This window comes from Perissodus microlepis, chromosome 6, assembly GCF_051167445.1.
Source record: "Perissodus microlepis isolate ML-2025 ecotype Zambia chromosome 6, ASM5116744v1, whole genome shotgun sequence".
Lineage (NCBI taxonomy): Eukaryota > Metazoa > Chordata > Actinopteri > Cichliformes > Cichlidae > Perissodus > Perissodus microlepis.
Window position 1 is genome coordinate 27,490,258 of NC_140466.1, and position 12,405 is coordinate 27,502,662.

The following is a 12,405-nucleotide window of genomic DNA, read 5'->3' on the forward strand; positions in this document are numbered from 1 at the left end:
TTATTAAGTACTGACCTGGAGAGGGATGTGAGCGAACAAATTTCGTATAACACAATGATGATTACCTTCACCAAGGAGGTCATGTTATTGGTAAAGTTTGCCTGCATGTGTGTCTTTCTGACTGCAAACACAGTTTCAAACTAATTTGTTAAAAAAATGTAGTTGTGGCTTTTTTTTTTTGGTAGACTAGTTTTGTGTGCGTGGCAGGATTTTAAAGTATTCTCTGCCATGTTTGTTTTTCTTGTGCTTTATTTATTATTGTATTTTTTATATAACTTTGGATAAAGTTACATACTCATTGTGGTAGTGAGCAGGAAGCGGGTGTTTTTATGGTGGCAGCGCAGTGAGTAGCACTGTAGCCTCTCTGTGTAGTTTCTAGCTGTGCTTGTTTACTAGTGCAGGTGTTACTACATTAAAAATATAAATATATATATATATACTGACTTTAAGTAATTTGACTAGTATAATATAAAACACTACATTTAATGGAATCTCAGTATATACATATTTTATGCCAATCACATTTTCCTTAGTGATTAATGAAAGAGATTTTATTTATTTATTTATTTTTATTTTGAGTTTGTGATTGGTTCACATTGCATCCTGCCTCCTGGCCAGTGACTACTGGGAAATCCCTGAGATGAATAAATAGAATATGATTTTTCTTTCTTTTTTTATCTCCTCTAACACACATTAGGAGAGATAATTGGGTAACATGGCAGTGCTACATGATGGGTACTTATAACTCTGCTGCAACTTAATCATCACCTTCTCTGACATGGCGTCAGTGTCATAAAGCGCACATTAAAAGCTTCACAATGACAGGATTTATGGCACGGTCATTGCATTTGAATACACTACATTGCACAGATGTCGTTGATAAGTGCTGCTGCAAATCACTGTCAGAGTATAATCGTTCCAACCACTAGATGGTCTCAAAGACACGATTTTGACCTGCTCTGTTCTTCTTTTACTTGAAGGACAAATAAGCTGTTAATGGACTGCTAGATGAAAGCTTTAAGAGGTTTTTTTTTATGTCAGGCGATAAAGCACCACATCTTGAAACTACAACCTTTTTAATACACCTGTCGTCCTCCTGCAGGTGCCTGCAGAATTATATCCCGGCCCACAGCCTCACACTGTCGTGCCCCGTGTGCCGCCAGACCTCAATCCTGCCGGAGAAGGGTGTGGCGGCGTTGCAGAATAACTTCTTCATCACCAACCTGATGGACGTGCTGCAGCGGGCGCCGGGCAGCTGCAGCCAAGAGGCCGCCGCTCTCAACAACATCACCACTGTGGCTACAGGCCAACTACTCTCCTGCCCAAACCATGGAGGCAGCGTAAGAGCTCCTCACACTGACACCTGACAGCAAAGTCAGCTTTAACATTTAGTTAGGGTTATAGATGTTATAGTTATAGATGTTCAGAGTGGAGCTGAGGGTGAAGTCAGGAGATCACCAAGTCATTATGTTTCATAATCTGAGCGGCTGTCATGCCTGTACACAATAATTTCATAGCAGTCTCTTCCACATCTGTCTGGGTATTTCAGCGTGGAGCAGAATATCAAACCAGCTGACGGTGCCGTGATTCAAGAGGTGGAGATCATTTTAAAGCAAAGAACATTATTTATTGATGGGCAAGTTTGTGCAGTAGACTGATAAAGTGACACAGCAGAGCAGTGTCCCCAACAAAAGCAGGAAATAGGACAGGACTCCTGAGTCTGGAGATGCAGAGTTGGCAGATGTGAGATGGAGACATTAAAGGAGTGTGTAAGCATGCAGGATCAGGAAGATGGTTTATATCCTCAGCATTAATGTAGATAAATGGGTCTATGACTCGGGCCTATTTTAAATTCAGATCCCTGCTTTTTCCTGATTTGTAGGTGATGGAGTTTTACTGTCCTCCGTGTGAGACAGCCATGTGTCAGGAGTGCACGAGCGGCGAACACGGAGAGCACCCGACCGTGCCTCTTAAAGACGTAGTGGAACAGCACAAGGCCTCATTGCACCACCAGCTAGATGCTGTCAAGAAGAGGTAGGCAGCAGCAGCAATATTATTATGTAAATACTGTCATATTGCACTGCAGTGATGATTTTCCAGCTCTGTCACACGACCTTGACATTTTACTCGACTGCCTCCAGGTTACCAGAGATCGACTCAGCCCTGCAGACGCTGTCAGAGATTCTTCAGCAGCTGACCAATCAGAAGAGCGCCATCGAGGACGACATCCACGCGACCTTCGATGAGCTGCAGAAGACCCTCAATGTCCGCAAGAGCGTTCTACTCATGGAGCTGGAGGTTAACTATGGCCTCAAGCAAAAGGTGAGCGCAGAGTGAAGCACAGCTGGGACTTTGGCTAAAATGTAACAACCAAATAGGACAAATGTAAAGCACTTAAATGAGCCTGATCTGGAGATTTTGGAGCACAGACTAAAGTAATCTTTTCACCTGTCACGGGTCCTTCAACAGGTCAGGGCTATCCAAATAATATAGATAATATCAGTACCAGCACTGGTATTCTTACTGGCCCAATACTGACACGAGAGGATTGATGCATCTGTTTGTTTCTCTGCTGTAAGCTCAGAGGATTATTCTCGTTTATCAGGCAGCAGACATGTCGGCGCTAACACCGCTCCTCTCATGCAGGCACATTTTGCTTCACCGTGTTTGTTGTTTTCTTGTGGTCATGTGACTTAGTTGCCAAATGAAGGTAGACAGAGACAGAGCCCACTGTCACTGCCATTCAGTGAGCCAAAGAATAACCGGGCAGATCATGTCATGGTGAAAGTAATGTGCCAGTCACGACTGATGCCACACCAAAGTGTTCCTCACAGTTGTTACTTCAGCAGTCGGATTACCTCCAGACTATATACAAACATTCAAAAATATATATTCAGCCCACATAATTGTGTTAATTCTTAAAATAGATCATTCTACTGGAAAGGGGAAAAAATATATACCCTAAAGATGAATTGTATTTTTAAAAAATGGCTGCATGTGATAAGCTTTTTGTGTTGAATGTAGAGTTTATTTAGTTTATGCAGCACATTTAAACAACAGAAGGTGACCCAAAGTGCTTTAGAGACCATAATAACAATAATAATAATAAAAACTGTTTCAAAATATGGATGAAAAGCTAAAAGGTGTATTTGGTTGTGTTAAGGAAGTATTGTACAAAGTAAAAATCATGTGATTTAGTGGTCATTAAAATTGTTCAGAGTTTGCAAATGTATGATGAGTCATGCTTCTCCCGGCATAAACTGTCTAAATGAGTTAAAAGTATCGATACTGGTATCGGCCAGACTGGTCCTGTATTTGGTATCGATCCGATAGAAAGTAAAATAAATTGGCAGTATGGCACAGACTGCCTCTCCACAGGAAGGAGGTGCCGGAGCGGGGGCTGGTGCGCTGCATTGACCCATGAGCCAATCAGCCGGTTGGGTTAAAAGCCTGCTGACTCCCTCGGGGAGTTGCATCACATGGGCACAGCTAATGATTTACAACTGAGTGGCTGTATGGCTGATCATCGGTCACAACACTGCAGCCCACGGGGAAGCTGTGCTGCTGCTCCTGCTACATGAAGCCGGTGTCCCGCGTGCGCTCTTGATTTGGGCGTGCCGCGCGTGGGGAGGGAGTACAGTCCGGGCCGCAAACACTTTGTCACTTCACCGTGAATTTCTCGTCCTACAATGTTACAAAGAGTCTTAGTTTTACTGCGCGGATGAGCTCTGTGGGTGAAACACTGGACGCTATGGCGTCTCTGGGAGTAGAAGAGGAGTGTGATGACGGCCGGACGCCGGTGAGTTTGTCTCGGTGCTCTAACGAGTGCAGCCTGCGGTAATGTCGCACTTTTTAGCGCCAGATTAACTTAACGTGTGAGCGCAATCCCCTATACAGCGCTCACAGGTGTGCTCGGTTTCACGGGGGATTTACAGAAGTTGCGCTGCTTTCTAAACACATGCGCAGTCTGTTCGCTTCAGTATCAAGTGCAGAAAATAAGATGTGCTGCTTTTTGTTTTTCTTTTTGTTTTTGCGGCGTTAAACATCGGCGCAGGAAAGTGCGTGTCGAGCATGTTAGTAAATCACTTTTTGTTTTTCGCCTTGAGAACTCCAAGAACACATCAGCAGCAGGGTCAGCCGCAAAAACCCGAGTTCAGCTTGTCACAGCGCTCTTAGTAAACACCCACAGTAGCAACTAGTTAGTAAAGCTGGTTATTAGCGGTTAAATGTGGCTTAGGTTAGCGCGTTATTGCTCAGGAGGGTTCGTCTGTAGAATGAGATAATAGGATGACTTAAAGATTTGATTAATTCTGGATATTTGATCAGTTCCTTATCCTCAGTTACCAGGTAACCAGACCAGTTTAAACACCTGCATTAAACACACCCACACATTATCTGCAGTTCAGTTGCAGTGAAAAGGTAATTTCTGTATGAAGGTGTTTTATATCTGGTTATCAGATACTTACAGTTTTCTGCACGTTGCTTCTACCACCTGTACAAGCAAGCGGTGGTAAGCTTTTTGAGTCCCAATTACTTTTTTTGTGGTGGGTTTGAAAAAAGCTGAAGGAAACCAGCAAAGCTGTGGCAGCTTCCACATGGGAGGCGTATCTGAATATCCAGCATTACAATCAAAGCAGCCCTTATTTAATTATCAGAGTGCCTGAAAGAAGATTGCAATTAAAGAACAGCAGTGTGGTCGTAGTAAAGTGACTAATTTACAAATTAAAATTAGGTAATATAAGAAATCACATTTTTATTGCATTATATTCTGAGATTTACCAGCAGCTTAATAAACTAACATCCCTGTAATGCTTAATTAATACCATATATTTGCTCCCAAGCTGAGGATTGCCAAGTATTAATAACCTGATCTGATATTAAAAGCGGACACAAAGGAAAAGCTAATATTCTTTTCGTTAGTATAATGTAATCAACAGAATAACTGCAAGAAAAATAATAATTTTGAAAGCTTCATAAAGTTTTATCTAAGCTCAGTGTCTCTCTGCTGCCCCCTGATGCATGCATGTGTAGGTGCTCCAAGCCCAGCTGGACACCCTGCTGCAGGGCCAAGAGGGCATCACCAGTAGCTGCAACTTCACGGAGCAGGCCTTGAGCCAGGGCACCGAGGCCGAGGTGCTGCTGGTGAAGAAGCAGATGGGCGAGCGTCTCGTCGAGCTGGCCAGCCAGGAGCTTCCGCTGCAGCCCGGAGAGAACAACCAGCTGGACTTCCTTGTGGAAACGGAAGGACTAAAAAAGTCCATCCACAACCTGGGCACTATTGTGACCACCAACGCCGTGGCCTCCGAGACTGTGGCGACAGGCGAGGGGCTGCGGCATTGTGTGGTAGGCGTGCCCACCTCCATCACCATCACTACTAAGGACAAAGATGGAGAGCTGTGCAAGATGGGCAACGCAGTCATCGCTGCTGAAATGTTTTCGCCTGACGGCAGCAAGTGTGACGGAGACGTGCTCGACAACAAGAACGGCACTTATGAGTACCTGTTCACAGCTCCTAAAGAGGGCACGTGTACTTTATCTCTGCGCTTATATGACCAACACATCAAAGGGAGCCCCTTTAAGATAAAGGCCACCAAATCCATTGACGTGTCACCGACTTCAGACGGCGTTAAGAAGAGGCTCAAGTCTCCGGGCAGCGGACACGTCAAGCAGAAGGCCATCAAGAGGCCGGCCAGTATGTACAGCACAGGGAGGAGGAAAGAGAATCCCATTGAGGACGACCTCATCTTCAGAATCGGTAAGACCGGCTCCCAGCCGGAGGGCTGAACATCAAACCTTAGCACTTTCTTTAAACCGCAGAGGAGGATGTAAAGTGTAGTCTGCACTGTGAGGAGCTATCAGTGGGGGGAAAAAAAAAGTTTATTCAAAATGCATAAACAACACAAGCTGCTGGCTATAAATTGCTAATGCTACCCAGTCATGTTCAAAGTGTTAAGGCGAATGTGTGACCCACCTGCCACTGAGACACAAACTTCAATACAGGAGAGGTAAATTTAGGTCAGAGTAATGAGCAGTATCCCAAACTAAGCCCTCCCATTACCCATTATCCCGAGTTTCCCTTTATAATTGTGGCCCACCTCCAGTATCTTCACGGCCTATCGGGAGCCGTGACCCACAATTTGGGAATCTGTGCACTAGGGAAAAAATTAGTTAAATAGCTGATTAACAAGTATTTACGAGCAATTTAAAAAGTGACAAAAGCTCAATAATTATGATTAGTTCGGCTTCTTGAACATGAGGATTTTAAGTCTTGTGTTCATATGATTTTAACCCTGACATGTCACATGCTTCAGTTTTTGTGACGTCTACATCATCAATGTGATCCTTTTTGTCGTTTTCCCCACAAAAACCCAGATGTAGCAAGAAATAATAACTAATACTTGTATTAAATATTATTTTAATACAAAAAAAAATGGTAGAAGGTTCAATAAACAGCTGTCCATTTGCAATTCTTACTTTTTCTACCCAAAAACAGACCAAAAAAACAATGTAAGTAAGATAATACTAGTAAATACGGTTTGGAGACGTCTGTTTCACGGTTATGTGAAGTATAAATGTTTACACAACAGAGAGCTTATTACTGCTGGAGTGAAAATTGAGCATCAGGTTACCTTTACTATGTAACCAATAGACTTTACATGTAGAAAACGTACGTGTCGTCATCATCATGGTGAACGTGGTCATGTTTCGTGTCTCACAGGCACAAAGGGAAGAAACAAAGGGGAGTTCACGAACCTGCAGGGAGTGGCTGCCTCCTCTCAGGGGAAGGTGCTGATAGCAGACAGCAACAACCAGTGTGTGCAGGTGAGAACGAATTCCCTGAAGCATCTGCGTCTGTTCTGAGATAATATATGAAAACTATTTAACATAGTGTTTTATTTTATTTTATTTCATTTTATTTTTTTAACCAAATCCAGATTTTCTCCAACGACGGCCAGTTCAGAAGTCGTTTCGGCATCCGGGGCAGGACTCCGGGTCAGCTGCAGCGGCCGACAGGTGTGGCCGTGCACCCCAACGGCGACATCATCATCGCGGACTATGACAACAAATGGGTCAGCATCTTTTCGAGCGAGGGCAAGTTTAAGGTGAGTTTTATTTATCTCTGGGACTGGGTCATTCAGTAGATTTTTCCTCAGAATGGCAATAGTCGGCATGTTCCTGGGTGGGCTCCGGCCATAAATGCCAGTGCCACTGCAGCTGTGCAGAAGGTCACACTGATTTTTGTCCTCGAGTCAGATGGTTACACTTTCTCACACCTCATTTGCAAATTTCTCACGCGTTAAGAGCCTCACTCATGCTGGTTTTGACTTCCCCTTTTCAGCCTGCTTATCTTCTGTTAAAAGAGTTCAGATTTTCAGGTTAAAAACACTGGTTTCCTGAGTGGGATCACCCTAATAGGACTTAGGGTGTGCTCTCAGTCTATGTGCAAACACATAGAAGGCAGCTTCGGGGGTTTTATGTGTTAATGCAAACAGTAATACTTACCATTACTTGTATTTTTGTGATTGTAAGTACTCATTTCCTCACGCGTGGCTTCGTGAAATAAAATCTCTCCAGAACAAGATCGGCTCGGGGAAGCTGATGGGTCCTAAAGGCGTGTCGGTGGACAGAAACGGCCACATCATCGTGGTCGACAACAAGTCCTGCTGCGTCTTCATCTTCCAGGTCAACGGCAAGCTGGTCACCAAGTTTGGTAACCGTGGCAATGGTGACAGGCAGTTTGCAGGTACACTCAATGGTAATACAGTGCACTGCTCCAATATAACACAATTCAGTCTTTCTCCAACCTGCATGCTGAATGAAGAGGAGCCGCACTGACCTCATGAGGGTCAATAATATGGAAAAAGCAACTTTAGTCCATCACATTCGTCCATTATTATAAACGAAAGTGTCCCTAAAACAGCATGGTGTCTTGTTAATCATGCTATGAGTTGGTTGTATGTTTGTTTTTTGTCATACATTTAATCTGAGCGACAGATGTAGGAGTTTTAAGACTGACACTGATACCGATATTTTGTCTAATATGTCGTCTGATAGCTTTTCTTTTCTGACACATGAAACATAAACAGATTTCCCTAACATGTATTACGTGTAGTTATTTGAGTTATTACTATGATTAGATGGCAATTCAGTTTAAAATAATTTTGTTTTATTGTTTTAAAAAATGTTGTTTACCTCTGCCTGACTCTCCTCAAATCAGCTGGTTGCTTGTGGCTAACAGGGAAGTTGCAGAGCGCCCTCTGGTGGATAAACTATGCAACAGCAACACTCAAAGCATGATTAAAGGGTGCTTCTGTCTTCTTTACTTTTTAAAGTTGGATTTATGGCTATTATAAATGTTGATAGCAATATATCAGAAAATGGCCAATTGCCTGACTGATATATCAGTATTTTCAATCAATCCAACTTTATTGACCAATATTTTGGTCATGCTCTAACATCAAAGCATTAAAAATCAGTGTACTTTTATTTTTATTTTTTTTTTGTCTGTTGCTGAATTCGTTTTTGAAGCTGCATGTCCTCCACAAATATGTCCTTGTGACATGTGCAATGAAAATAAAGTTGAGTTCTATTCTATTCTACCTGTCATGTAGGAGTTTTCTGACTTTTTGTTTTGTCGCAGTCAAGCAAAACTGTACAAATGATTTCTGAAATCTTCTTCATATTTCTCTCTAATCCAGGCCCTCACTTTGCTGCTGTCAACAACAACAACGAGATCATTGTGACAGATTTCCACAACCACTCAGTCAAGGCAAGTGAACTTCCAGAGCAGTCTGTGTGTTACAGGAATACAGATGTTAGCAGCTGCCACCAAAACGTGATTTACAACGTGTTTTCACATTAAAAGGCTATTGTCACATTCATCAGTCGAAGGTGGGAAATTTGTCATGTGGACGAGGATTTTATGACATTCCAACAAGTTCGGAGTCCATTTATAGTCAGTGTAGTATTGACCAATCATGTCCGAGCAGACAGTCTGTGCAAAGAGGAAACCATCGGCTAAGAATATGGTCTCAAATCCATCAGCATCTGCTTCTTATTTATTTAAATGTATCTCACTGCATTTATCAGACTGTAAACCAGGCCTGATGCACACAACAGTGAGTCCTGGTCTGGATATCAGTGTTCTGTTATGTGAATATGTGCTGGTTGCATATTATTTTTTTAAAGAAGTGTTCTCTCTCTGCTGTTGCTTCTCTGAAACCATACTGCAGGTGTTCAACACAGAAGGAGAATTCTTGCTGAAATTTGGCTCCAATGGTGAAGGCAATGGCCAGTTCAACGCCCCCACAGGAGTGGCGGTGGACGTCAATGGAAACATCATAGTAGCCGACTGGGGCAACAGCAGGATACAGGTACGCAGAATGAATCCTTTCTACCCCTCGAAGAATCGGTTAATAAAAACTTCTGTTTCTTTTTTTTTTTTTTTTATTAAGTGGCATCCAACATTACAATCTTGCTTCATAATGGCTTATGAAATGTTACCAAAACACCATTAATAGTATATTTATACACTGATCAGACAACTGGGTTTCCAAAACCACAGCTCTTGTGGGGGGTTCCCCGTCTGCAGTGGCCGCTATCCTTTAAAAGTGGTCCAAGGAGGGAACAGTGGTGAAGCAGCGACAGGCTCATGGGCGGCCAAGGCTCACTGATGCATGTGAGGAGCGAAGGCTGGCTTGTGAGGTCCGATCCAACAGACGAACTACTGAAGTTCTGAAAAAGTTCACCCTGGTTCTGACAGAAAGGTGTCAGAAAACAATGTGCATCAGTTTATTGTGTATGAGGCTGCATAACTGCAGATCAGTCAGGCTGCCCACCAACACCAACACTGGGCTGGACCCCAAAGCAATGATCTGGTCTGAATCAGGTTTTCTTTTACATCATATGGATGGCCGGGTTCGTATCACTTACCTGAGGAACAACTGGCACCAGGATGCACTGTGGGAAGAATTCAAGCTGGCTGAGGCAGTGTGATACTCTGGACAATGTTCTGCTGGGAAACCTTGTGTCCTGACATCCATGTGGATGTTACTTTGACACGTACAACCTACCTACAACCAACCTACCTACCTAAGCATTGTTGCAGACCACGTAAACCTTTTCATGGAAACTGCATTCACAGATCGATGTGGTCTCTTTTAGCAAAGCAAAAATGTTTTAGGGAGGGTTTGAGGTGCACATCGAAGAGTTCAGTGGTGTTCACTTGACCTCCAAATTCCCCAGATCTCAATTGAGCATCTGTGGGATGTGCAAAGAAGTCCAATATATCGATGCCTCACCTCACGCCTTACAGGATCTGTTGCTCATATCGTGGTGCCAGAATCCACAGCACACCTTCAGGGGTGTAATGGAGTCTATGACTCGGCAGGTCAGACTTGTTTTGGCAGTACAAGGGGGACCGACACAATATTAGGCATAATGTTAGGCCTGATCACTGCACGCTGGTGTCTAAAATACATGTTTTTGAACCTCCTGAGACCCTGCGTCCTCAGATGGAGATCTTCCATTTAGCTTTTCTGCACCTTGTATTTCACAGACCTCTTGCATCACATCTATCCCATACAGAAGCTTGGGTCTCAGAAGGGTTAAAACAATAGAAGGCAACAATTGTTGCTTCCTAAAAACTATTTTGGTCACTACATCATCCATATTCATGAAATCATTATTTTTTTTCAACTTTATAACTAGGTGTGTTGTATTTTCCACAAAAAGAATGAACGAAACACTGATTTCCAGCAGTGATGATATTGCTCTCTCTCTCTCAGGTGTTTGATGGCAGCGGTTCATTCCTCTCTTACATCAACACATCAGCGGACCCCCTCTACGGCCCGCAGGGACTGGCGCTCACTTCAGACGGACACGTCGTGGTCGCCGATTCTGGCAACCACTGCTTCAAAGTCTACCGCTACCTGCAGTAGCCACTCGACACAAAGCCTGTACAGTGTACATATGTACAAACACGCAGTAGTACGGAGCAACTGGAAGTTTTTTGCACTTCCCCCCCCTCACCTGTTCACTCTTGAATCTTGCTGTCATTGTGCCATCTGTTTGACCTTTCTCCCTCCCCAAACTAACACGAGAGACTTTATTAGTGGTGCGAGGGAAGCGAGATGACCTCTGACCTACACGAATGGCTGCTGCTGATCGGTGCTCACTTGAGACCTCGTTCACCTTCCATCTTAATGTGGAGTATTTGAAAAGGCTTTAACGTGGTCCACATGCTAGAGCTTTGAACTGCCACATGGCAGAAACTGAAAATAAATAAATAAATACTTTTGCACTTGTTCCTCAAATCACTGGCTGTATTAAGTAAAGTCATAATTAAAGTAAAAGGTACCTTAGTCACCTGAGAAATAATGAAATTCCATCTATAGCAGCAGTGACTACAGCTTCCTGCTAAATGCTCTCAAGGGTTTTTACATTTTGCCTCTTCACTATAAAAGTGTTCCACCCTCTGTAGGTATAGCAGGGTATTTAAGAGCATGATTAAGATGTTTTTGTGCATGCGGTTTTTACTTAAACACCTTAAACTGTGCGTATGAAACAGTTTCCAGCTGAACACCTTCTAACAGAGACGCTGTTTCACTTCTATTTGAATGTGAAAGCTCTTCAGTGAGCTGTGTCAACACTTTGAATTAAAAAAAAAACAACAGTATGCTGACAAGTGTGACTGTATGAATTAAGGGTACCAAACATAAGCCACCTGATATGCTTCTGCTGTGTATGATGCCTCTTAACATTTCTGCTGTGATCGTGTGCAGACCCCTCGAGTTGCAGAATTTGAATGAAAAGCTAAATACTTGGAATGAACTCGGCAGGATGCATCCTATTAAGTTTCGATTGAAAGGTTTCTTCATCACGCTGAAAGTAGAGATGCAGAACTGTGATCACCGTCACTCCTCCATGTGCTCTTATAACTTCAGATAAATCTATAGAGTGACTAACAGATTGTGTTTTAGCAACACATAATTTGTCTACCTTCACAATCAGCAATAGAAAGTTTGGCAGTCGAGGTGTACGTTAAGTGATAATGCACTGTGTTCCTATTAGAAAGCCTTGTTTGTCTTCAAGCACACAATTTGTTATCCAGAATCGGGTCATCGATTTTCTACACGATCTTGTAAATTGTTTGTTTTCCATTGTCCTGTTTATATTTGTAATGCCAAATGGAATTAAAGTGCCCATAGAAATGAATGATAGTGCTTTTGTGTGTAATACATGTGCTGCAATAAGCTGAATTTAGATAGATATGATAAATAAAGAATGACACTAGTAATTTCAAAAATGTTTGCACATCACTCATCACTCAATCAACCCAAACAGGTTTTTAGTCTTTGGCTGCAGATAAAGCCTTTAAGTCTACTCAACAAACGCCCCTTTTAG

At 42.8% G+C, this 12,405-nt stretch overlaps 1 protein-coding gene across 5 annotated transcripts in view; it reads left to right on the top strand.

Moving 5' to 3' along the window:
* The window catches only part of LOC146385812 (tripartite motif-containing protein 2), a 28,298-nt gene extending 16,082 nt beyond the window's left edge, over nucleotides 1–12,216 (top strand). For 4 of the 5 annotated variants that reach the window (XM_084931786.1, XM_084931785.1, XM_084931784.1 and 1 more), the window contains exons 3-12: nucleotides 1,103–1,340; nucleotides 1,883–2,034; nucleotides 2,142–2,322; nucleotides 5,032–5,755; nucleotides 6,719–6,822; nucleotides 6,936–7,103; nucleotides 7,576–7,756; nucleotides 8,700–8,770; nucleotides 9,234–9,374; nucleotides 10,788–12,216. In XM_084931786.1, coding sequence (XP_084787912.1) covers nucleotides 1,103–1,340; nucleotides 1,883–2,034; nucleotides 2,142–2,322; nucleotides 5,032–5,755; nucleotides 6,719–6,822; nucleotides 6,936–7,103; nucleotides 7,576–7,756; nucleotides 8,700–8,770; nucleotides 9,234–9,374; nucleotides 10,788–10,940 — 2,113 coding nt within the window. In that variant the 3' untranslated portion in view covers nucleotides 10,941–12,216. The remainder of the gene's footprint in view (nucleotides 1–1,102; nucleotides 1,341–1,882; nucleotides 2,035–2,141; nucleotides 2,323–5,031; nucleotides 5,756–6,718; nucleotides 6,823–6,935; nucleotides 7,104–7,575; nucleotides 7,757–8,699; nucleotides 8,771–9,233; nucleotides 9,375–10,787) is intronic. The other variant, XM_084931788.1, reaches the window with a different exon arrangement.
* The last annotated feature ends 189 nt before the right edge of the window (nucleotides 12,217–12,405 follow it).